Source organism: Pristiophorus japonicus, chromosome 11 (assembly GCF_044704955.1).
Source record: "Pristiophorus japonicus isolate sPriJap1 chromosome 11, sPriJap1.hap1, whole genome shotgun sequence".
Taxonomy (NCBI): Eukaryota; Metazoa; Chordata; class Chondrichthyes; family Pristiophoridae; genus Pristiophorus; species Pristiophorus japonicus.
The window spans coordinates 17,591,334-17,618,354 of NC_091987.1; the positions used below are offsets into that span (position 1 = coordinate 17,591,334).

At 49.5% G+C, this 27,021-nt stretch overlaps 1 protein-coding gene and 1 pseudogene across 5 annotated transcripts in view; both read left to right on the plus strand.

The window, feature by feature from the left end:
- robo2 (roundabout, axon guidance receptor, homolog 2 (Drosophila)) overlaps window positions 1–27,021 on the plus strand; it is a 790,970-nt gene that overhangs the window by 642,151 nt on the left and 121,798 nt on the right. For 4 of the 5 annotated variants that reach the window (XM_070893256.1, XM_070893258.1, XM_070893257.1 and 1 more), the window contains exons 16-17: window positions 15,060–15,231; window positions 16,821–17,012. In XM_070893256.1, coding sequence (XP_070749357.1) covers window positions 15,060–15,231; window positions 16,821–17,012 — 364 coding nt within the window. Of the gene's footprint in view, window positions 1–15,059; window positions 15,232–16,820; window positions 17,013–18,433; window positions 18,461–27,021 lie in introns of all 5 variants that reach the window. The other variant, XM_070893255.1, reaches the window with a different exon arrangement.
- On the plus strand, window positions 13,264–13,390 carry LOC139276628 (U1 spliceosomal RNA; annotated as a pseudogene).

Below are 27,021 nucleotides of genomic sequence, written 5' to 3' on the forward strand. Positions count from 1 at the left end.
TTAGTGCCCTTGAACGTTCCGACACCGGGTTGAAACAGTGACCTGAATTTTTGTAGGACCTGTGAGCATGAACTTCGCTCCATGGATGAAATGGCGTGCACATCCCCCCATTTCCAATTCATCTCGGCTAGCCAACTCCTCCCCAAGAGCGTGGGGCCATTTCCCGGGACGATCCAGAGTGGCAGCCGGTTCTGTGATCCATTATGTGTTACCACCAAATTTGCACTGCCTAGCACTGGGATCATCTCTTTGGTGTACGTCCGTAGCTGCGTGTCAATGCGTTCCAGTTTGGGCCTGCGAGCTTTGTGTGGCCATAGTCTCTCAAATTGTTGGGCGCTCATAAGTGACTGGCTAGCTCCCGTATCCAGCTCCATGCGCACTGGGATGCCATTCAATAAAACTTTCATCATCATAGGTGGCGTTTTAGTGTATGAGCTGCAGACGTCAGCCACGTGAACCCGCTGAACTTCAGCATCCATGGCTTTTCCCCAGGCATCATCCTGCATTGCAAACCCCTCGTCTGGTTCCTCTGTCTCGCAGATTAGCCTCGCCACAGCCGTTTTGCACATCCTGGCCAAGTGTCCACTGACGTTACAAATCCTACAGGTATATTGCTGAAACCTGCAGCTTTTCGCAGTATGTCTACCCCCACACCTCCAGCATGAGCTGAGATTGTTGTTAACAAAGGGACTGTTACTAGGCATTCCTCTCTGATTGCCCATTTGGTTGTTTCTAAGCACTTTGATGGTGGGTGTTAATGGTCCCATCGCGGGACGCATTGTTCCTCGTGATGGCGTGAATTGCCGATCCCCTTTCCCTTGTCCTTGTTGCGGGCCCACCCTCGAGTCTGTTGCTGCCTGGGCAGTGTCGAAATGCCCTTGCCTGCCTGCGGGGTCCCGAGCCGCGTTCACCATGTTAACTTCCTGGTCCATCGCCACGTTGGGACCAGGGCTGCGCGCGTAAATTAGCTTGGTCTCCTCTTCCCCTGCCATGAAGGTCTGAGCTATCAGCGCCGCCCCTTCTAAAGTCAAGTCCTTGGCCTATATGAGCTTCCTGAAAATCCCAGCATGATTAATGCCCTCAATGGAAAATGTCCCTCAACATCTCCCCCCTGCAGGCGTTTGTGAACTTACAGAGACTGGCCAAGCACCGCAGGTCCGCCACGAAGTCCGAGATGTTTTCACCCTCCCGACGCCGGTGTGTGTAGAACTGGTGCCGGGCCATGTGTACGCTACTCACCGGCTTGAGATGCTCACTGATCAGGTGGCTGAGCTCTTCAAAGGACATGTCCGCTGGCCTTTGGGGTGCGAGCAGGTCTTTCATCAGCGCATACGTCTGTGGTCCGCAGCTGGTCAGTAGATGTGTCCTCCGCTTGTCAGCCGCTGTCGCTCCCAGCCAGTCCTTCGTGACAAAGCTCTGCTAGACTCTTTCCACGAAGTCATCCCAGTCCTCACCCACACAGTAACGTTCCCCTGTGCTACCTCGTGGTTCAGTGATTCCCGTTTCTCGTCGACAAATGTGGTGTTTCTGCACCGTACTACAAACTCACATGAGGCATGTATTGCAGACACAGTCACTATGTGAACTTAACCTTTATTCCGAGGACCAAAGAGTGCTGACCCTGGGTGGGACCTCCCCTTTTATACCTGGAAACTCAGGTGAGGAGTGTCTCCCACAAGTTCACCCCCTGTGGTCAGGGTGTGCATTTCTAGGGTATAAGTACAGTGCACAGGAGTTGCATGAAGGTTAGAGTTCCATGAAGATTACCATTGCATGATGGTTACATACATGACAGTTCCATCGAACACTCCCGTGGCACGTACAGCACTGTTAGATACAGAGCAAAGCTCCCTCTACAATGTCCCATCAATCATTCCCAGGGCAGGTACAGCACGGGTTTGATATAGAGGAAAGCTCCTTCGACACTGTCCCATCAAACATTCCCAGTGTAGCGACAGCACGGGATTAGATACAGAGTAAAGGTCACTCTACACTGTCCCAGCAAACACTCCCAGGGCAGGTAGATACAGAGTAACGCTTGCTCCAAACTGTCGCATCAAACAATCCCAGGGCAGATACAGCACTGGCTAGATACAGAGTAATACTCCCTCTACACTGTCCCATCAAACAATCCCATGGCAGATACAGCACGGGCTAGATACAGAGTAATACTCCCTCTACACTGTCCCATCAAACAATCCCATGGCAGATACAGCACGGGTTAAATGCAGAGTAAAGCTCCCTGAACAATGTCCAATCAAACACTCCCAGGGCAGGTACAGCACGGGTTAGATACAGAGTCAAGCTTCCACTACACCGTCGCATCAGATATTACCAGGGCAGCGACAGCATGGGTTAGATACAGAGTAAAGCTCCTTATACACTGTCCCATCACACATTCCCAGTGTAGGTACAGCATGGGATTAGATCCAGAGTAAAGCTCCCTCTACAGTGTCCCATTAAATACTCCAACGGCAGGTACAGCATGAGTTTGATATAGAGTAAAACCCCTTCTACACTGTCCCATCAAACAATCCCAGGGCAAGTACAGCACGGTGTTAGTTACAGAGCATAGCTTGCTCTACAGTGTCCCATCATATATTACCAGGGCAGGTAGAGCAGAGGCTAGACACAGAGTAAAGCTACCTCGACACTGTCTCATCAAACACTCGCTTGGCAGGTACTGCACGGGTTAGATACAGAGTACAGGTCCCTCTACACTGTCCCATCAAACACTCCCACTGCAGATACAGCAAGGGGTTAGCTACAGAATAAAGCTTCCTCTACACTGTCCCTTCAAACACGCCAGGGCAGGTACAGCACACGTTAGATAGAGAATAAAGTTCCCTCTATGCTATCCCCATCAAACACTCCCAGGGCAGGTACAGCACGGGATTAGATACAGAGTTAAGCTCCCTCTGTACTGACGCATGAAAAAAATCCCATGTCAGGCACAGCATGGGTTAGGTACAGAGCAAAGCTCCCTCTACACTGTCCAATCAAACACTCGCAGGGAAGGTACAGCACGGGAGAGATACAGAGTAAAGCATCCTCTACACTGTCCCATCAAACACTCGCAGCCTAGGTACAGCACGGGCTAGATAGAGAGGAAAGCTCGCTCTACACTGTCCCATCAAACACTCCCAGGGCAGATTCAGCACAGATTAGATACAGGGTAAAGTTCTTGCTAAGCTGTCCCCATCAAACACTCCCAGGGCAGGTACAGCATGGGATTCGACACAGAGTTAAGATCCCTCTGTACTGTCCCATCAAACACTCACAAGGCAGCTCCAGCACGGGTTAGATACAGAATAAAGCTCCCTCTACACTGTCCCATCAAACACTCACAAGGCAGCTCTAGCACGGGTTAGATACAGAATAAAGCTCCCTCGACACTGTCCCATCAAAGACTCCCAGGGCAGGTACAGCACTGGTTAGACACAGAGTAAAGCTCAGTCTACACTGTCCCATCAAACACTCCCAGGGCAGATAGAGCATGGGTTAGATACAGAGTAAAGCTCCCATTACACTGTCCCATCAAAGACTCCCAGGGCAGGTACAGCACAGCATAGAAACAGATTAAAGATCCCTCTACACTGTCCAATCAAACATGCCCAGGGCAGGTACAGCACGGGTTAGATACACAGTAAAGCTTCCTTTACAATGTCCCATCAAACACTCCTATGGCAGGTACAGCACAGATTAGACACAGATTAAAGCTCCCTCTGTGCTGTCCCATCAAACACTCCCATTGCAGGTACAGCATGGGTTAGATAAAGAGTAAAGCTCCCTCTACACTGTCTCATCAAACACTCACAGTGCAGATCGAGCACAGGGTTAGACACAGGGTAAAGCTCCCTCTACACTTTCCCATCAAACACTGCTAGAGCAGGTACAGCACAGGTTAGATACAGAGTAAAGCTCCCTCTACACTGTCTCATCAAACACTCACAGTGCAGATCGAGCACAGGGTTAGACACAGGGTAAAGCTCCCTCTACACTGTCCCATCAAACACTGCTAGAGCAGGTACAGAACAGGTTAGACACAGGGTAAAGCTCCCTCTACACTGTCTCATCAAACACTCACAGTGCAGATCGAGCACAGGGTTAGACACAGGGTAAAGCTCCCTCTACACTGTCCCATCAAACACTGCTAGAGCAGGTACAGAACAGGTTAGATACAGAGTAAAGCTTCCGCTGCACTATCCCATGAAATACACCCTGGGCAGGTACAGCACAGATTAGATACAGGGTAAAGTTCCCACTACACTGTCCCCATCAAACACTCCCAAGGCAGGTATAGCACGGGATTAGATAGAGGTAAGATCCCTCTGCACTGTCTCATCAAACACTCCCAAGGCAACTACAGCACGTGTTATAATCAGAGTAAAGCTCCGTCTACACTGTCCCATCAAACACTCTCATGGCAGGTACAGCATGGGTTAGGTACAGTGTAAAGCTCTCTCTATACTGTCCCATCAAACATTCCCAGGGCAGGTAGGGCATGGGTTAGATACAGAGTAAAGCTCCCTCTACACTATGCCATCAAACATCCCAGGACAGATACAGCACGGGTTAGATACAGAGTAAAGCTCCCTCTACACTGTCCCATCAAACATTCCCAGGGCAAGTAGGGCATGGGTTAGATACAGAATAAAGCTCCCTCCACACTATCCCAATTAAACACTCCCAGGGCAGGTACAGCACGGGATTAGATGGAGAGTTAAACTCCCTCTTTACTCTCCCATGAAAAACTCCCAGGGCAGGTACAGCAAGGGATTAGATAGCGAGTTTAGCTCCCTCTGTACTGACGCATGAAAAACTCCCAGGGCAGGCACAGCACGGGTTAGGTACAGAGCAAAGTTCCCTCTACACTGTCCCATCAAACACTCCCAGGGCAGGTACAGCACGGGTTAGATACAGAGTAAAGCATCCTCTACACTGTCCCATCAAACACTCTTCGGGCAATTACAGCACGGGTTAGATACAGAGTAACGGTCCTTCTACAATGTTACATCAAACATTCCCAGTATAGGTACAGCACGGGGTTAGATACAGAGTAAAGCATCCTCTGCACTATGCCATCAAACATACACAGGGCCGGGGCAGCAGGGGTTAGATACAGATTAAAGCTCCCTCTACATTGTCCCATCAAAGACTCCCTGGGGCAGGTACAGCTTAGCATAGAAACAGATTAAAGATCACTCTACACTGTCCAATCAAACACTCCCAGCACAGGTTAGATACAGAGTAAAGCTTGCTTTACAATGTCCCATAAACACACTTATGGCAGGTACAGCACAGATTAGATAGAGAGTTTAGATCCCACTGTACTGTCCCATTGAACACTCCCAAGGCAGCTACAGCACATGTTATATACAGAGTAAAACTCCCTTTACACTGTCCCATCAAACACTCCCACAGCACGTACAGCACGGGTTAGATAAAGGGTAAAGCTCCCTCTGCACAATCCCAGGAAACACATCCTGGACAGACACAGCACAGATTAGATACAAGGTAAAGTTCTGTCCCCATCAAACACTCCCAGGGCAGGTACAGCACGGGATTAGATAGAGTTAAGATCCCTCTGTACTGTCCCATCAAACACTCCCAAGGTAGCTACAGCACGTGTTAGATTCAGAGTAAAGCGCCATCTACAATGTCCCATCAAACACTCGCAGGGCAGGTACAGCACAGGTTAGATACAGAGTAAAGCTCCCTCTACACTGTCCCATCAAACATTCCCAGGGCAGGTACAGCACGTGTTAGATACAGAGTAAAACTCGCTCTACACTATCCCATTAAACACTCCCAGGGCAGGTACAGCACGGGTTCGATACAGAGTAAAGCTCCCACTACACAGTCCCATCAAACACTCCCAGGGCTGGTATAGCACAGGTTAGATACAGAGTAAAACTCCCTCTGCACTGTCTCATCAAACAATACGAGGGCAGGCAGAGCGCGATGTTATATACAGAGTAAAGCTCCCTCTGCACTGTCTCATCAAACATTCGCAGGGCTGGTAGAGCATGGGGTAAGACACAGACTAAAGCGCCCTCTACACTGAACATAAGAACATAAGAATTAGGAACAGGAGTAGGCCATCTAGCCCCTCAAGCCTGCTCCGCCATTCAACAAGATCATGGCTGATCTGGCCGTGGACTCAGCTCCACTTACCTGCCTGCTCCCCATAACCCTTAATTCCCTTATTGGTTAAAAATCTTTCTATCTGTGACTTGAATACATTCAATGAGCTAGCGTCAACTGCTTCCTTGGGCAGAGAATTCCACAGATTCACAACCCTCTGGGAGAAGAAATTTCTTCTCAACTCGGTTTTAAATTGGCTCCCCCATATTTTGAGGCTGTGCCCCCTAGTTCTAGTCTCCCCGACCAGTGGAAACAACCTCTCTGCCTCTGTCTTGTCTATCCCTTTCATTATTTTAAATGTTTCTACAAGATCACCCCTCATCCATCTGAACTCCAACGAGTAAAGACCCAATCTACTCAATCTATCATCATAAGGTAACCCCCTCATCTCCGGAATCAGCCTAGTGAATCGTGTCTGTATCCCCTCCAAAGCTAGTATATCCTTCCTTAAGTAAGGTGACCAAAACTGCACGCAGTACTCCAGGTGCGGCCTCACCAATACCTTATACAGTTGCAGCAGGACCTCCCTGCTTTTGTACTCCATCCCTCTCGCAATGAAGACCAACATTCCATTCGCCTTCCTGATTACCTGCTGCACCTGCAAACTAACTTTTTGGGATTCATGCACAAGGACCCCCAGGTCCCTCTGCACCGCAGCATGTTGTAATTTCTCCCCATTCAAATAATATTCCCTTTTACTGTTTTTTTTCCCAAAGTAGATGACCTCACATTTTCTGACATTGTATTCCATCTGCCAAACCTTAGCCCATTCGCTTAACCTATCTAAATCTCTTTACAGCCTCTCTGTGTCCTCTACACAACCCGCTTTCCCACTAATCTTTGTGTCATCTGCAAATTTTGTTACACTATACTCTGTCCCCTCTTCTAGGTCATCTATGTATATTGTAAACAGTTGTGGTCCCAGCACTGATCCCTGTGGCACACCACTCACCACTGATTTCCAACCCAAAAAGGACCCATTTATCCTGACTCTCTGCTTTCTGTTAGCCAGCCAATTCTCTATCCATGCTAATACATTTCCTCTGACTCCGCGTACCTTTATCTTCTGCAGTAATCTTTTGTGTGGCACCTTATTGAATACCTTTTGGAAATCTAAATACACCACATCCATCGGTACACCTCTATCCACCATGCTTGTTATATCCTCAAAGAATTCTAGTAAATTAGTTAAACATGATTTCCCCTTCATGAATCCATGCTGCGTCTGCTTGATTGCACTATTCCTATCTAGATGTCCTGCTATTTCTTCATTAATGATAGCTTCAAGCATTTTCCCCAATACAGATGTTAAACTAACCAGCCTATAGTTACCTGCCTTTTGTCTGCCCCCTTTTTAAACAGAGGTATTACATTAGCTGCTTTCCAATCCGCTGGTACCTCCACAGAGTCCAGAGAATTTTGGTAGATTATAACAAATGCATCTGCTATAACTTTCGCCATCTCTTTTAATACCCTGGGATGCATTTCATCAGTTCCAGGGGACTTGTCTACCTTGAGTCCCATTAGCCTGTCCAGCACTACCCCCCTAGTGATAGTGATTGTCTCAAGGTCCTCCCTTCCCACATTCCTGTGACCAGCAATTTTTGGCACGGTTTTTGTGTCTTCCACTGTGAAGACCGAAGCAAAATAATTGTTTAAGGTCTCAGCCATTTCCACATTTCCCATTATTAAATCCCCCTTCTCATCTTCTAAGGGACCAACATTTACTTTAGTCACTCTTTTCCGTTTTATATATCTGTAAAAGCTTTTACTATCTGTTTTTATGTTTTGTGCAAGTTTACTTTCATAATCTATCTTTCCTTTCTTTATTGCTTTCTTAGTTATTCTTTGCTGTCGTTTAACATTTTCCCAATCTGCTAGTTTCCCACTAACCTTGGCCATCTTATACACATCGGTTTTTAATTTGATACTCTCCTTCCTTGGTTATCCACGGCTATCCCTTCTCTTACCGCCCTTCTTTTTCACTGGAATATATTTTTGTTGAGCACTATGAAAGAGCTCCTTAAAAGTCCTCAACTGTGCCACCATTTAGTCTGTGTTCCTAGTCCACTTTAGCCAACTCTGCCCTCATCCCACTGTAGTCCCCTTTGTTTAAGCATAGTACGCTCGTTTAAGACACTACTTCCTCACCCTCAATCTGTATTACAAATTCAACCATACTGTGATCACTCATTCCGAGAGGATCTTTTACTCGGAGATCGTTTATTATTCCTGTCTCATTACACAGAACCAGATCTAAGATAGCTTGCTCCCTTGTAGGTTCTGTAACATACTGTTCTAAGAAACAATCCCGTATGCATTCTATGAATTCCTCCTCAAGGCTACCCCGTGCGATTTGATTTGACCAATCGATATGTAGGTTAAAATCCCTCATGATTACTGCCATTCCTTTTTCACATGCCTCCATTGTTGCCTTGATTATTGCCCGTCCCATTGTCTCATCAAACAGTCCCAGGGCAGATACAGCACAGGGTAAGATACAGGGTAAAACTTCCTCTACACTGTCTCATAGAAACATAGAAACATAGAAAATAGGTGCAGGAGTAGGCCATTCAGCCCTTCTAGCCTGCACCGCCATTCAATGAGTTCATGGCTGAACATTCAACTTCAGTACCCCATTCCTGCTTTCTCGCCATACCCCTTGATCCCCCTAGTAGTAAGGACCTCATCTAACTCCTTTTTGAATATATTTAGTGAATTGGCCTCAACAACTTTCTGTGGTAGAGAATTCCACAGGTTCACCACTCTCTGGGTGAAGAAGTTCCTCCGCATCTCGGTCCTAAATGGCTTACCCCTTATCCTTAGACTGTGACCTCTGGTTCTGGACTTCCCCAACATTGGGAACATTCTTCCTGCATCTAACCTGTCTAACCCCGTCAGAATTTTAAATGTTTCTATGAGGTCCCCTCTCATTCTTCTGAACTCCAGTGAATACAAGCCCAGTTGATCCAGTCTTTCTTGATAGGTCAGTCCCGCCATCCCGGGAATCAGTCTGGTGAACCTTCGCTGCACTCCCTCAATAGCAAGAATGTCCTTCCTCAGGTTAGGAGACCAAAACTGTACACAATACTCCAGGTGTGGCCTCACCAATGCCCTCATCCAACAATCGCTTGGCAGGTACAGCACAGGTTAGATACAGAGTAAAACTCCCTCTGCACTGTCTCATCAAATACTGCAGCGCAGTTACAGCGCGGTTGGATGCAAATTAAAGCTCCCTGCGCACTGTCCCATCAAACATTACCAGGGCAGGCAGAGCGTGATGTTATATACAGAGTAAAGCTCCCTCTACACTGTCTCATCAAACACTGACAGGGCAGTTAAAGCACCGGTTATTTCCAGAGTAAAGTTCCCTCTACACGGTCCCATCTAACATGCACAGTGCAGATACAGCACGAGTTAGATACAAAGTAAAGCTGGCTCTACACTGTCCCATCAAACACTCCCAGGGTCGGTACAGCACGGGTTAGATATAGAGTAAAGCTCCCTCTAAACAGTCCCATCAAACACTCCCAGGGCAGGTACTGCACGGTTATATACAGCATAAAGCTCCCTCTACACTGTCCAATCAAACACTCCCATGTCAGGTACACCACGGGTTAGATACAGAGTAAAGCTCTCTCAATAGGAAGGACGTTCTTGCTATTGAGGGAGTGCAGCGAAGGTTCACCAGACTGATTCCCGGGATGGCTGGACTGTCATATGAGGAGAGACTGGATCAACTGGCCTTTATTCACTGGAGTTTAGAAGGTTGAAAGGGGATCTCATAGAAACATATAAGTTTCTGACGGGACTGGACTGGCGGGAAGAATGTTCCCAATGTTGGGGAAGTCCAGAACCAGGGGACATAGTCTTAGGATAAGGGGTAGGCCATTTAGGACTGAGATGAGGAGAAACTTCTTCACTCAGAGAGTTGTTAACCTGTGGAATTCCCTACCGCAGAGAGTTGTTGATGCCAGTTCATTGGATAAATTTAAGAGGGAGTTAGATATGGCCCTTACGGCTAAGGGGATCAAGGGGTATGGAGAGAATGCAGGAAAGGGGTACTGAGGTTGAATGATCAGCCATGATCATATTGAATGGTGGTGCAGGCTCGAAGGGCCGAATGGCCTACTCCTGCACCTATTTTCTATCTTTCTATGTTTCTACACTGTCCCATCAAACACTCGCACTGCAGGTACAGCACGGGTTAGATACAGAGTAAAGCTCTGTCTACACTGTCCCATCAAACACTCCCAGGGCACGTACAGCAAGGGTTATATACAGAGTAAAGCTCCCTCTACGCTGTCCAATCAAACACTCCCAGGGCAGGGACAGCACGGGTTTGATATCGAGGAAAGTTCTTTCTCCACTGTCCCATCACACATTCCCAGTATCAGTACAGCATGGGATCAGATACAGAGTAAAGGATCTTCTACACTGTCCCATCATACACTCCAACAGCAGCTGCAGCATGGGTTCGATGCAGAGTAAAGCTCCCTCAACACTGTCCAATGAAACACGCACAGGGACGGTACAGCACGGGTTAGATGCAGTGTAAAGCTCCCTCAACACTGTCCCATCAAACATTACCAGGGGAGGTACGGCATACGTTAGATACAGTGTAATGCTCCCTCTACACTGTACCATCAAAAACTCCCATTGCAGGTACAGTACGGGTTAGATTCAGATGAAAGCTCCTTTTACACTGTCCCATCAAACACTTCCAGTCGAGGTACAGCACGGGATTAGATACGGAGTAAAACTCCCTCTACAGTGTCCTATCATACATTACCAAGGCTAGTAGAGCAGAGGTTAGATACAGAGTAAAGCTCCCTCTACACTGTCTCATCACACACTCCAAGGGCAGATACAGTACAGGGTAACATACAGGGCAAAGCTCCCTCTACACTGTCCCATCAAACACTCCCAGGGCAGGGACAGCACGGGTTTGATATCGAGGAAAGTTCTTTCTCCACTGTCCCATCACACATTCCCAGTATCAGTACAGCATGGGATTAGATACAGAGTAAAGGATCTTCTACACTGTCCCATCATACACTCCAACAGCAGCTGCAGCATGGGTTAGATGCAGAGTAAAGCTCCCTCAACACTGTCCAATGAAACACGCACAGGGACGGTACAGCACGGGGTTAGATACAGAGTAAAGCTTGCTCTACAGCGTCCCATCATACATTACCAGGGCAGATAGAGGAGAGGTTAGATACAGAGTAAGGGTCCCTCTACACTGTCCCATCAAACACTCCCAGGGCAGGTAAAGCACTGGGTTAGATAGAGAGTGGAGCTCCCTCTGCACTGTCCCATCAAACACTATCAGGGCAGGTACAGCACGGGTTAGAGACGGAGTAAAGATCCCTCTATACTGTCCCATCAAACATTACAAGGGCAGGTAGTGCACGGGTTAGATACAGAGCAAAGCTAGCCCTACACTGTCCCAGCAAACACTCCCAGAGCAGGTACAGCACGGGTTAGATACAGAGTAAAGATCCCTCTGCACTGTCCCATCAAACTCTCCCAGAGCAGGTACAGCACGGGTTAGACACAGAGTAAAGCTCCGCCTAAACTATCCCATCAAACACTCCCAGGGCAGGTACAGCATGGGTTAGATGCAGAGTAAATCGATACTGTCCCATCAAACACTCCCAAGGCAGGTACAGCACGGGGTTAGATGCAGAGTAAAACTACACTATCCCATTAATGTGCATGATTTGCTGCATCAGATTGTCAATTTTTTCCTTTCTCAACCTGCGGCCTCTCTGAATGTGTTTGACAACTTGCAGCCAATTCGGCGAGCTTGTATTTGTTGAGCAGATTGGGTCTGCCCAGGTCTGCAATCAAAGGACGCAAAGGTGAAAAACAGAGTGTCACATCCACTGCCCGTCATTAGTTTTTTATTAAACAACAAATTGTGGATTAACATGGACTGTCAAAGGCAATCAGTGCAGCTCCGACTCACACAGTGCGGCACAAATTGTTCTTCATGGCATCCATATTCCAGGCGGTAAACCGGGTGAAATATGGAACAATTTTGGGGCCCCAACCGTCAGGCCCAAGTACGCCTCTTTGTTACGAGCGGCGGCATACTGGTAAACGCAGATTTGCAGGTGGCCTGGGTGGCCAGCTAAAACAGGTGTTCGGACGCTCGTGTTTGCAATTGAGTTGGCCCAACGCCTGCGTTAAGTCCCATTAGTTGCCGATCAGCAGTCCTCATTTAATATCAGTAACTTATCAAAGCAAAGACCATCTGTAACGGTTGCCACGGAGCTCTCTGTCACCCCACACCCTCCCCTTCCGAATCCACGGGTGAGTGAGTCGACATTCACCTCAACCCAACTTCCCACTGAATAATCTCTCCACAGGAATAACAACGCATGGCAACAGTGAAACCTGTCTGTGAATATTTCCTTCTTTTCAAGGGAATTGTAACTGAATGATTCAATGCTTGAATGGAGGAGAGCTTTGTTTCAGGTCATCTGCTGATGTATCTTGGATAACCATGATATTGCACTCCTTGAATTGGTAATTGGGGAGCAATTTCCTGTCATTTCTCCCCCTATTGTTTTCCCCGTGATTTTTTTGCCTTCATGAGGAGTTGCCATTACTTGCAGTTTCGGAGGACAGAGAATGGATTTCCACCATCTTTTTTTTCAAATTCGTTCTCACGATGCGGACATCACTGGCAAGGCCATTGTTTAATGCCCATTTCTAGTTGCCCTAAGTTTGATATGACGGAGTGTATTGCTGGGCCCACAACAGAGGGGCAGTAAAGAGTCAATCACAAATCGGCCCAGCCCGGATAGGGATGGCAGGTTTCATTCACTGAAGGGACATGAGTGAAAATGTTGGGTTTTTACAACAATCCGGCAGATGCGTGGTCACTTTTACTGACACCGTCACATCCAATTTACCCTCCAAGTTACACACCATCCTGACTTGGAAATATATCGGCCGTTCATTCATCGTCACTGGGTCACAATCCTGGAACTCCCTCCTTAACAGCACTGTGGGAGCACCTTCACCACACGGACTGCAGTGGTTCAAGTAGGCGGCTCACACCACCTTCTCAAGGGGCAGTTAGGGATGGGCAATAAATGCCGGCTACTTACCTGGCAGGGGAGTAACAATGATCAAGAAGGTGGTTCTCCCAGGACGAGGCTAGCCCATTGCACTTCGGGTGTGCTGACGCCTGCGATGTCCCCAAATGCGGGATACTCGACCTTTTGGCTAAGATCATGCGTAACTGACCTGACCAGCCACCATGACCTCCGGGTGGTTTCTCCCTGGTCAGGAAGGTATATGCTTGCTTTTTTGGAAACAGGAGGTGGGTGGGGTGGCTTGACCCATCCACCTCCACGGAGGTGTGTGGGGTGGCTTGACCCATCCACCTCCATGGCACGAACCTGGTATTGCAGTACTTCCAGGAATGGTGCAGTGGCTCTAGGCCTTTTGGCTAAGAGCATTGGCGCAGAGTGATCCTTGGCATGTGCAAGGTGACCTCTGGCGTTTGTGATTTGACAAAGAATTGGAACGATTGGCTACGAATTTAAAAAAAATAAATAAATAAATGCCGGCCTTGCCAGCGACGCCCACATCCCAGGAACGAGTTAAACAACTCAACTTTTTATTTCCATATTTTCTTTTTCGAATGAATTGAAATTCTCACACTGCTGACGTTCTCTAGGTCAATCTAGAAACTAGATTACTAGTCCAGGCCTCTGGATTGTTGTCCAGTAAATAACCACTGCACGACTATATGCCTCTGGTTTGCTCGTCAAGCAATGGGCTGGGTCATCATCGTTAGCAAGGCCAATGGTCTGCTCTCATCCTGTCTTCACTGTAATGTATTTGCTTCATGGGTTCTTTGCTTAAGAATTCATAGCAACACATTGTTATTCAGAACTGGTTGGTTTATTAACAAAGGTTTAACAATCACACTACACATTACCAGTTCATCCACTAGGCTCACAACTGCATACCTCATTGTGGATGACCTAGATCCAACTGACTGGGGTTTTATTGAGTCTTGTGAACATCATGTGACTGGCTAAGCCACTCACGATGCAACAGTTCTACAACTATTTTTGTAAAAGTTTTAAATTGAATGCCCCTTTCTTTAGGGCACCAAAACCAACAAATTAAAATTAAACTTTAAAGGGAACCTTGTCAAATCAAATTAAATTAAAATTTTGTTCCCTGTTGAAATGATGCATTCCCTCCGGCGCCCATCTCTTGCGGAAGGCCGCGAGCATACTGGTGGACACCCCGTGCTCCATTTCCAAGGACACCCTGGCGTGAACGTAATGGCGTAAGAGAGGCAGGCAGTCGGGCTGAACGACCCCCTCGACCGCCCACTGCCTGGACTGGTTAATGGCCACCTCAACAGCTCTACAACTATTTTAGTTGCACCTGTAAAACAATAAATCATTAAATCAAGTGCCCCCTGATTAAATCGGGTGGGGGGGGGGGGGAGGGGGGGCGGGGGCACTAAAACTGACAAACTTAAACAAGTTAAACTTTAGACATTACGTGGTTCAAATTAAAATTTGGTTGCCGGGGGTGATGATGCACTCCAGTCCCTACGGCAACCACCTCTCACGGAAGGCCGCGAGCGACCGGTAGACACCGCGTGCTCCATCTCCGGGGACACCCTGGCCCGAACGTAACGGCGGAAGAGAGGCAGGCAGTCGGGCTGAACGACCCCCTCGACAGCCCACTGTCTGGACCGGTTAATGGCCACCTCAACAGCTCTGCAAACCTGTGAGCGTACTCACTGGTGCACACATGAGGGCACTCGATGATGTTGTGACGCGCAGCAACCCGGAGAGACCCGTTGCCTTGATCGCCCTCGGTAACTTTCTGCTCTTTCTCCCCTCTCTCCACATACCTGTCGACAGATCTGGTGCCTGGGCAACGCCTCCCGCTTTCACATCAACAAGACAGTGGATGCTGCCATCCGCTCGGTGCTGATTGGTGGCCTGCTTCCCCGCGTCCAGTACCGAGTCCAAGTGGCGGCCAGCACGGGTGCCGGGGTCGGTGTGAAGAGCGAACCACAGGCCATCGTTATTGGTAAGTGCCGTTCTGACCCGTCATTCCCCCAGCCCCCCTGAGGCAGAGTGAGTGTCGCTGCAATTCTTGCACCTCTCGATGTGAACTCCGTGAACTCGAGCTCGTCCAAAGCTTGGTTGCCCATTGCAATGCATTTGCTTCATGGGTTCTTTGCTTAAGAATTCATAGCAACACATTGAGATTAGGAACCAGTTGGTTTATTAACAAAGGTTTAACAACCACACCACACATTATCAGTTCATCCACTAGGCTCACAATTGCATACCACATCGTGGATGACCTAGACCCAACTGACTGGAGTTCTGTTGAGTCTTGTGAACATCACATGACAATGCAACAGCTCTACAACTTTGTGAGCATACTCACAGGTTCATACATTACAGCTCCGTGTCCGAACTCGCACCAAGTCCCGTTCACCCATCATCCCCTGTCCTCGCTGACCGAAATTGGCTCCCGGTCCGGCAGTGCCTCGATTTTAAAACTCTCGTCCCTTGTTTACAAATCCCTCCATGGCCAGTGGCCCTCCCTATCTCTGTAACCTCCTCCAGCCTCACAACTCCCTGAGATCTCCATGCTCCTCCAATTCTGGACTCTTTGAGTATGCACAATTTTCATCTCTCCACCATTGGCGGCCGTGCCTTCATCCGCCAGTGGGATATTCGCATGCGGAAGGTTTGGGTGGTCCCTCTCTATTTCATATGGGTTGTGGAATCACATAGCATCCTCCTACTGCATAGGACTGGGCTAAGAACATAAGAATTAGGAGCAGGAGTTGGCAATTCGGCCCCTTGAGCCCACTCCGCCATTCAATAAGATCATGGCTGATCGATCTCAACTCCACTTTCCTGCACTGTCCCCATATCCCTTGATTCCCTTAGTATTCATAAAAATGGATATGGCCGTGGAATCATAGACTAATCAAAATTTATAGCACAGAAGGAGGCCAATCGGCTCATTGTGTCCGCGCCGGCCGACCAAGAGCTATCCAGCCTAATCCCACTTTCCAGCTCTCGGTCCGTAGCCCTGTTGGTTACGGCACTTCAAGTATTTTTAAATGTGGTGAGGGTTTCTGCCTCTACCGCCCTTTCAGGCAGAGAGTTCCAGACCCCCACCACCCCCTGGTTGAAGAAATTTCCCCTCAATTCCCCACTATACCTCCCCCCATTACTTTAAATCTTTGCCCCCGGTTATTAACCCCTCTGCTGAGGGAAAGAGGCCCTTTCTATCCACTCTTTGAGTGTTCACACCGTGGCCTGTCAGACACTTATTCAGCCCATGGGTCCTCCCACTACTATTTTCCAAGGGAAGAGCGCCAAGATAGGGGAATAATAACCCCTTTGCTTTTATCCCTCCGAATGTTATTTCTCAGGCTCCTGGAGTTAAAGGTCACGCCAGGCTCCTTGCTCTGAGAAAGCTCCCTCGGTAACAGGGTGGCAGACCGCCCTCAATTGATTCCTTTTTGCCGCGCTCGCGTGTCGTGGAGACGCACGGACGGGCCGAAAGCCGCCCCTCCACGTAGATCTTCGCTTTTTGTTTAATTCTCGGCTGGGATGTAAAAAAAAACTGAAAGGGGAAAGTATTTCCCGCAGGGGGCCGGGGCGACGACATCTTCATGACGGGGCCCGGCAGCAACAACAGCATCACCGAGCAGATCACCGACGTGGTGAAGCAGCCGGCTTTCATCGCGGGCATCGGCGGCGCCTGCTGGGTCATCCTGATGGGCTTCAGCATCTGGCTGTACTGGCGACGCAAGAAGAGGAAGGGTCTCAGCAACTACGCAGGTGAGCATGCGGGGGTGGGGTAGGGCGGGGGGGGGGGAGGGGGGCTGGTGGAACCGGGGTGTGCGCGGCGCTACCGCGGAGAAAACCCCCGTCCCCAGGGATACGGGGAAACACTGGGTCATGTGCAATAGAGAGCTCCCCCCCACCCGCCCCCCCACACCCCCCTAGTGTTCTACTGCTCCACCTAGTGGGCTACTGGGGTAACGCAACTACTGATGTCAATACAATCAAAGGGTCACGGGGCAAAGTCACATGGTGGACCGTTTTCTGTGTCCGGAGCCATCTTGCCGTGTGTGCTGTTGGCGATGTGGTAGGAATATATTTTCTGAGGAACGCGGTTCAGCAACGCGTCTTGGCGAGCACGAGAGCGAGCAGATGCGCTCCGCGCCGATTTGCGCATACACGTGTCCGGGGCGTCGCTCCCACCTCCAGCGCGTCCCCCGCCTGTTGCAGAGGACGCACGGGTTCTCAGCGCGTTGATCTCCAGGGGATGGACAACTGGCCAGGTTGGGCATGAGGCCGGTGAGCGACAGCGGCCACTTACCATCCAAGTCACGACGGCGGAAGTTACCTCTCCCTCCCTCATTCACCAGTAAGCCAGCGAACCCCTGCTCATATCTCTGTGCTTCCAGGAACCAGCCAGGTTGCAAATGTGCGACTTACCCATCGTGTTGAGGAGCACAAGCAATTTTTTGAAAGCAGACATCTATTCCACCCATCCCAGCTGGTTTTACGCAATGCAAATAGTGTCTTCCTTAACCCTGAACGAGAAGAAGGCACTGCCACAGCTTGCCAGCAGAAGAAAAATGTTCCACCATCTCTCTCTGTCGGTGGGCACTGCAATGATCCACTTACAACACCAGGTTAGAAGATGTAACTTGTACATCCAGGCAACAGCTCCACTTCAGTCAATGGATTGAGTATACCAGGTGCTATGTATAAAGGGCGTCCGAGCCAATACTGTTCATCCCACTTCATCGCCCCAGGCGTGATTCTAGGCCACTGTTATTGACAAGGATGGCTCAGTCAGTGTATGCAGTGCTCAGTGGGGTACCGACCATACTGGGCGGGTGAGTCTCCAGGTCGGCCCGAGCTGTGTTGGGCGATCCTCGCTCTGAACGGGAGCTCCACCACCCTCGCTGGCTGAATTCTCCGCAGACTGCTCTGCTCTGCTTTCTGTCTCTCTCTTCACTAACCCTTGACTGGGACCCTGTCAACTGCGGCCTCCCTCGCTCTCACCTCTGGTTGGTTTGTTGGTGTTTTTCTTTCCTTGTGACTTGCTAGTGATTGGATAGCTGCTGGGATCCAGCCACCAATAGCGTTGTGCCTGCGGACGTTAGTGCCTTGCGATTGGTTGCTTTTATTTTCTTTTGTTTTGTGACTCACGATCTTCTCTGTCTTCTTTTTGTTCTTTATTGCAGTCCAGTCTTTCACCTTCACCCCGGCAGGTACTGACCGTTTGTCCGTCTCTTGCATGCCGGCGTAGCGGAACCCGATACCGAGTGGCTTGCGTTGCCCCCGCATGCTCCTCTCACCTTTACCATCCGCAGCCTCCAGCCACCCAGCCAGCACAGAGGGGAGGGGCCCTGGGAGGTCATGCAGTGAGGGGGAGGGGCCCTGGGAGGTCACGCAGTGAGGGGGAGGGGCCCTGGGAGGTCACCCAGTGAGGGGAAGGGCCCTCGGAGGTCACCCAGCGCAGAGGGGAGGGGCCCTAGGAGGTCACGCAGTGAGGGGGAGGGGCCCTGGGAGGACACGCAGTGAGGGGGAGGGGCCCTGGGAGGTCACCCAGTGAGGGGGGGCCCTCGGAGGTCACCCAGCGAGGGGGAGGGGCCCCTATGATGTCACCGTGAGGTGGCGGGACCCTGGGAGGTCACCTAGTAAGGGGGCGGGGCCCCTGTGAGGTCACCCACTGAGGAGAAAAAAACTCTAGGAAGTCACCCACTGAGGGGGAGGGGACTCTGGGAGGTCACTCCCACTGAGGGGGAGGGGACCCTGGGAGGTCACCCACTGAGGGAGAGGGGACCCTGTGAGGTCACCCAGTGAGGGAGTGGGGCCCTTGGGAGGTCACCCAGCGAGCGGAAAGGGAGGGACCACTGTGATGTTACCCATTGAGCAGGGAGGGCCGCACGATTTCATCTATTGAGGGGGAGGGGCTGCACTGTGATGTTGCCAGTGAGGGGAGGGGCCTCACTGTGAGGTCAACCAGTGAGGGGGATGGGCCACATGGTGTCATCTAGCGAGGGTGAGGGGCTGCACTGTGATGTCGCCCAGTGAGGGGGAGGTGTCACACTTTGATGTCACACAGTGATGGGGAGGGGCCTTACTGTGATATCACACCGTGAGGGGAGGGGCCGCACTGTGATGTCACCCAATGAAGGGGAGGTGTCACACTTTGATGTCACACAGTGAGGGGGAGGGGCCACATTGTGATGTCACCCAGTGAGGGTGGGGCCACACTGTGATGTCACCCTGAGAGAGGAGGATGGAGGAGGAGCCGCACTCCTACCTCCACCTCCTCCCTTCACGCGTCAAATTTTTCCTTTTTCGATAACCCGTGGCCTGGTTTACATTTTCAATAACTCTTCCTCTACACTTGCAAGTCGGTTTTTGAAACGCACATTCCTGTCACGCTAAGTGATGGCTCTCGCCTCCAATTGAGGGGGGAGGGGGAGGGGCGACGAGTGACTGGTTAATGGTGGTGACGTGGGGTTGGAAGGGAAAGCAGAAGGAATCTTGTCAATCGAGCCCAAGGGAGGAGGGCAAACGTGGACCCAGTGGCAATGGAGACCATTCTGATAGAAATGGCAGCCACTTTGCAATTACATTGCTGAGGGACTCTCTCATCAGTGACTGACATCAGCCCCTCGAGCCTGCTCCGTCCGCCATTCAATCAGATCATGGTCGCTCTACACCTCAACTCCATTTACTCACCTTTGCTCCGTATCTCTCGATGCCCTTAACCCAACAAAGGTCTATCGTCTCGACCGTGAACGCTCCAAGTGAACCCCAGAAACGGCAGCCTTTTGGGGCGGAGTTCCAAATTCCCACTGCCCTTTGAAAGAAAGACTTGCATCTCTCGAGTGCCTCTCCCGACCACCCGGATGTCTCAAAGCGTTTTACAGCCAATGAAGTACTTTGGGAGTGTAGTCACCGTTGTAATGTGGGAAACACAGCAGCCAATTTGTGCACAGCAAGCTCCCACAAACAGCAATGTGATAATGAGCAGATAATCTGTTTATTTTAGTGATATAAATATTGGCCCAGGACACCGGGGATAACTCCCCTGCTCTTCTTCAAAATGGCGCCATGGGATCTTTTACATCCACCTGAGAGAGCAGACAGGCCCTCGGTTAATGTCTCATCCGAAAGACGGCACCTTCGATAGTGCAGCGTTCCCTCAGCACTGAACTGGGAGTGTCGGCCTAGATTTTTGTGCTCAAGTCCCTGGAGTGGGACTGGAGCCCACAACCTTCTGACTCTGAGGCGAGAGAGAGAGAGAGAGAGAGACAGAGAGTGCTGCCCACTGAGCCACGGCTGACAAGGCTTTTGTGAAGTGTTTCCTGATTTCCCGTTTGTTCTCGCAAACCTGCCAGGTTTAATCCACGCTCTACTCTGTATGTTCAGCTGCTTTCCACCCCCCCCCCGGACCCCCGTCACCCTGTTCTGCCTGCCTGCCCACTGTTTGGTTGGGCTCTATGAATGCTGTCCGCCCTCCAGTAACTAGTCCAAGTGGCCGTTCCACCCGTGTGACCTTGGACAGCGAGTAATGACAATGGAGGCCTCGCCCGCCAAGCGGTGTTCCCTCTCCGCTTTTTGGGGTGGTATGCGACCCCGCTAACGGGTCTATTTTACATTTCCGCGCACGTGCGGCTTTTCCGCTGTTAAGACGTTGAGCAGCCTGTGCGGGACCTCCAGACCCGCTGTACAGGTGCCTGGCCACACAGCTTAACGGGAACATTGCCACCGAACTGCACCGTTCCCGCGCAGGACATCTCGCTCAGCCGTCGCCCGGGCTTCCCAGCAATGGAGGCTGGGCGGTCAACAGCCAGGAGCAAGGGGAGCCCGGCTGATGGTTCAGCTTCGCGGGCCCCAGGGGCCACTCAGTCCCTCTCAGGTCCCCGACTGTAGTGCAGCCTGAGCTCAGCTAACTCCGCGATGGCCAGGGGCGGAGCCCGCTGCTTCCTGCTATGCTCAGATTCAGTACAGCCTAAATCCGTCGTGAAAGCAATTCAGTGGCAGCCAGCAGCCTGCCTCCGACTGCGGGGAGGGGAGGGCGGGACCCATGGGCGCTGTGTAATGTTGGTCAGCTTGCATGTGTGTGTAATGTGTCAGCTCAGCTCTGTGGAGAGGAGTCGGGCCGTCAGATGGACTGAGTGAATCCTGATGGGCTAGCATTCCTATTTAGATAGAACTGAGGGAGTGCTGCACTGTCGGAGGTGCCGTCTTTCAGATGAGACGTTAAACCGAGGCCCCGTCTGCCCTCTCAGGTGGACGTAAAAGATCCCATGGCACTATTTCGAAGAAGAGCAGGGGAGTTATCCCCGGTGTCCTGGGGCCAATATTTATCCCTCAATCAACATCATTAAAACCGATTAACTTCTCACTACCATATTGCTGTGTGTGGGAGCTTGCTGTGCACAAATTGGCTGCCGTGTTTCCTACATTACAACAGTGACTACACTCCAAAATGTCCTTCATTGGCTGTAAAGTGATTTGGGACGTCCGGCGTTCGTGAAAGGCACTACAGAAATTCAAGTCTTTCGTGATTTTTTAAATCCAACAGGGAATTCATGAGAAACTAACCCAGAACCAGGGGTCACAGTCTAAGGATAAGGGGTAAGCCATTTAGGACCGAGATGAGGAGAACCTTCTTCACTCAGAGTGGTGAACCTGTGGAATTCTCTACCACAGAAAGTTGTTGAGGCCAGTTCGTTCGATATATTCAAAGGGGAGTTAGATGTGGCCCTTACAGCTAAAGGGATCAAGGGGTATGGAGTGAAAGCAGGAAAGGGGTATTAAAGTTGCATGATCAGCCATGATCTTATTGAATGGTGGTGCAGGCTCGAAGGGCCGAATGACCTACTCTTGCACCTATTTTCTATGTTTCTACAAGTCTGGAACTCTCGGCCTCCCCGCCCCCCCCATCGTCAAAAGGCTGTGGATGCTGGAAGTCAATTGTAGTTTCCACGATTGAGAATGATGGACTTTTTCTTGGTGTAATATATTTGATTCATGGGACCTTTGCTTAAGAATTCATAGCAACACATTGCTATTAAGAACTGGTTGGTTTATTAACAAAGGTTTAACAATCACACTACACATTACCAGTTCATCCACCCCGAACCCAACTGGTTGGGGTTTTATTGAGTCTTGTGAACATCACGTGACTGGCTAAGCCACTCACGATGCAACAGCTCTACAACTATTTTTCTAAAAGTTTTAAATCGAGTGCACCTTTCTTAAGGGCACCAAAACCCACAAATTAACAATTAAACTTTGATGTGAGCCTTGTCAAATCAAATTCAATTAAAATTCTGTTCCCTGTTGAAATGATGTACTCCAGTCCCTCCGGCGCCCACCTCTTGCAGAAGGCCGCGAGCGTACCGGTGGACACCGCGTGCTCCATCTCCAGGGACACCCTGGCTCGGATGTAACCGCGGACGAGAGGCAGGCATTCGGGCTGAATGACCCCCTCGACCGCCCGCTGCCTGGACCGGTTAATGGCCATCTTGGCCAGGCCCAGGAGCAGTCCTACGAGGAGGCCTTCCGACCTGCCCGCTCCCCCTTCGCACAGGGTGCCCAAAGATCAGGAGCGTGGGACTGAACTGCAACCAGAAATCGCGGAGAAGCCCCTTCAAATGCGACAGCTGTACAAACCTGTGACAGCTGTACAAACCACAGGTGCGTACGGGTATTCGGGATTCGGAGTGATAGAGGGTAGGTGGAGTTGAGGTGCAGGACAGCCCTGATCTGATTGAAGAGCGGAGCAGGCTCAAGGGGCTGAATGGCCTCCCCCTGTTCCTACGTTGACGAGAATAGCTTCAGAAAGCACAGCAGGAGCAGCTCCGAATGCCAACACTCGCGTCGTAAATCTGCTCTTAAACTAATTGTGAATCATTACTCACAGGCTCCTGTGGAGATCTGATGGCTTCTCTCTGCCATCTCCTTTATCTCCCTGAGGCGAATGCTCAATAAATGAATCTGTGGATCTGATTTAGCCGACAGATTATCGGGCCAGGATATTACAATCTTTCCGGGTATTTCTCCACTTCTTCCTGAATGGCAGAAAACAAAAATGTTTTTAATAAAAAAGAAACTTTGTGCGTTAGAGTCAGCTGTGTTTAGTGTTTCATGTCCACCGGCATATCTTTCACAGCAAGACAATGATCGAGAATCACTCCTTACTGTGAGAACGAGTCGGGAGGACGGGAGGGCGAAAGTTCACTTGGCCTTAGACACTGTTGAATTAGGCACCCGTTATACGTCCTGTCCAATAGTTACGTCACGTCTAGAAAAGTGACTGTCAGGCGGAGTGGTAACGGCGACAGATGCAATAACGTCTGTTTTGCATCCCCGGCCAAGTCGAATTTCTTCCCCGCCCCCTACACTCCGCGCCCCCGGGAGCTTTTGGGACATGAATTTGCCGTCGGTGAATCGACTGCCTGATTTATTCTCCTGGCTAGGATGGATTTAAATACCTTTCTATCAGAATTTAAAAAGAATAATTCTCGAGATTTGGGCTTCGCTGGCAAGGCCGGCATTTATTGCCCATCCCTAATTGCCCCTTGAGAAGGTGGTGGTGAGCCGCCTTCTTGAACCGCTGCAGTCCGTGTGGTGAAGGTGCTCCCACAGTGCTGTTAGGGAGGGAGTTCCAGGATTGTGACCCAGCGACGCTGAAGGAACAATCGATATATTTCCAAGTCAGGATGGTGTGTGACTTGGAGGGGAACGTGGAGGTGATGGTGTTCCCATGCGCCTGCTGCCCTTGTCCTTCTAGGTGGTCGAGGTCGCGGGTTTGGGAGGTGCTGCCGAAGAAGCCTTGGTGAGTTGCTGCAGTGCATCTTGTAGCCGGTTAAGGAGGAGACACACAGTCGCTGCCATTCCTTCTTGACATCGAAGCAAAACTTAAACAAGCGCCAGCTTCAAGCAATAATCGCTTTTGTTTTTACGAGTTTCTCTCCCCTCACAGCATACTCTCTGTATCTAACCCCGTGCTGTACCTGCCCTGGGAGTGTTTGATGAGACAGTATAGAGGGAGCTTTACTCTGTATCTAACTCGTGCTGTACCTGCCCTGGGAGTGTTTGATGAGACAGTGTAGAGGGAGCTTTACTCTGTATCTAACCCGTGCTGTACCTGCCCTGGGAGTGTTTGATGTCACAGTGTAGAGGGAGCTTTACTCTGTATCTATATCGTGCAGTACCTGCCCTAGGAGTGTTTGATGAGACAGTGCAGAGGGAGCTTTGCTCTATATCTAACCCCATGCTGCACCTGTCCTCAGAGTGTTTGATGAGACAGTGCAGAGGGAGCTTTGCTCTGTATCTAACCCGTGCTGTACCTGCCCTGGCAGTGTTTGATGGAGCAGTGTAGAGGGAGCTTTACTCTGTATCTAATCCCATGCTGTACCTGCCCTGGGAGTGTTTGATGGGACAGTGTAGAGGGAGCTTTGGTCTGTATCTAACCCGTGCTCGACCTGCCCTAGGATTGTTTGATGGGACAGTGTAGAGCGAGCTTTACTCTGTATCTAAGGGTCAAGGATGTCTTGGAGTGGCTGCAAGGCATTTTGGAAGGGGAGGGTGAACAGCGAGTTGTCGTGGTGCATATAGGTACCAACGATACAGGAAAAAAATGGGATGAGGTCCGACAAGCTGAATTTCGGGAGCTAGGAGTTAAATTAAAAAGTAGGACCTCAAAGGTAGTAATCTCAGGATTGCTACCAGTGCCACGTGCTAGTCAGAGTAGAAATAGCAGGATAGCTCAGATGAATATGTGGCTTGAGGAGTGGTGCAGGAGGGAGGGATTCAAATTCCTGGGATATTGAAACCAGTTCTGGGGGAGGTGGGACCAGTACAAAACGGACGGTCTGCACCTGGGCAGGACCAGAACCAATGTCCTAGGGGAAGTGTTTGCTAGTGCTGCTGGGGAGGGGTTAAACTAATATGGCAGGGGGATGGGAACCTATGCAGGGAGACAGAGGAAACTAAAATGGGGGCAGAAGCAAAAGATAGAAAGGAGATAAGGAAATCAAAGGCAAAAATCAAAAAAGGCCACATTACATCATCATTCTAAAAGGACAAATGTGTTAAAAAAAACAAGGCTGAAGGCTCTGTGTCTCAATGCGAGGAGCCTTCGTAATAAGGTGGATGAATTAATTGTGCAGATAGCTGTTCACGGATATGATGTAATTGGGATTACGGAGACATGGCTCCAGGGTGACCAAGGCTGGGAACTTAACATCCAGGGGTATTCAATATTCAGGAAGGATAGACAGAAAGGAAAAGGAGGTGGGTAGCGTTGCTGGTTAAAGAGGAGATTAACGCAACAGTAAGGAAGGACATTAGCTTGGATGATGTTGAATCTGTATGCGTAGAGCTACGGAATACCAAAGGGCAGAAAATGCTAGTGGGAGTTGTTTACAGACCACCAAACAGTAGTAGTGAGGTTGGGGATGGCATCAAACAGGAAATTAGGGATGCATGCAATAAAGGTACAGCAGTTATCATGGGTGACTTTAATCTACATTTCGACTGGGCTAAGCAAACTGGTAGCAATACGGTGGAGGAGATTTCCTGGAGTGTATAAGGGATGGTTTTCTAGACTAATATGTCGAGAAACTAACTAGAGAGCAGGCCATCCAAGACTGGGTCTTGTGTAATGAGAGAGGATTAATTGGCAATCTTGTTGTGTGAGGCCCCTTGGGGAAGAGTGACCATAATATGGTAGAATTCTTCATGAAGATGGAGAGTGACACAATTCATTCAGAGACGAGGGTCCTGAACTTAAGGAAAGGTAACTTCGATGGTATGAGGCGTGAATTGGCTAGAATAGACTGGCAAATGATAATAAAAGGGTTGACGGTGGATAGGCAGTGGCAGACATTTGAAGATCACATGGATGAACTTCAACAATTGTACATCCCTGTCTGGCGTAAAAATAAAATGGGGAAGGCGGCTCAACTGTGGCTAACAAGAGAAATTAGGGATAGTGTTAAATCCAAGGAAGAGGCATATAAATTGGCCAGAAAAAGCAGCAAACCTGAGGACTGGGAGAAATTTAGAATTCAGCAGAGGAGGACTAAGGGTTTAATTAGGAGGGGGAAAATAGAATATGAGAGTAAGCTTGCTGGGAATATAAAAACTGACTGCAAAAGCTTCTATAGATATGTGAAGAGATAACGATCAGTGAAGACAAATGTAGAACCTTCCAGTCAGAATCAGGTGAATTTATAATGGGGAACAAAGAAATGGCGGATGAACTGAACTAATACTTTGGTTCTGTCTTCATTGAGGACAACACAAATAACCTCCTGGAAATACTAGGGGACCGAGGGTCTGGCAAGAAGGAGGAATGGAAGGAAATCCTTATTAGTCAGGAAATTCTGTTAGGGAAATTGATGGGATTGAAGGCTGATAAATCCCCAGAGCCTGATATTCTGTACCCCAGAGTACTTAAGGAAGTGGCCCTAGAAATAGTGGATGCATTGGTGGTCATTTTCCAACATTCTTTTGACTCTGGATCACTTCCTATGGATTGGAGGATAGCTAATGTAACCCAACTTTTTAAAAAAGGAGGAAAAGAGAATACGGGGAATTATAGATCGGTTAGCCTGACATCGGTAGTGGGGAAAATGTTGGAATCAATTATCAAAAATTTAATAGCAGAGCATTTGGAAAGCAGTGACAGGATCGGTCCAAGTCAGCATGGATTTATGAAAGGGAAATCATGTTTGATAAATCTTATAGAATTTCTTGAGGATGTAACTAGTAGAGTGCTCAAGGGAGAACCAGAGGA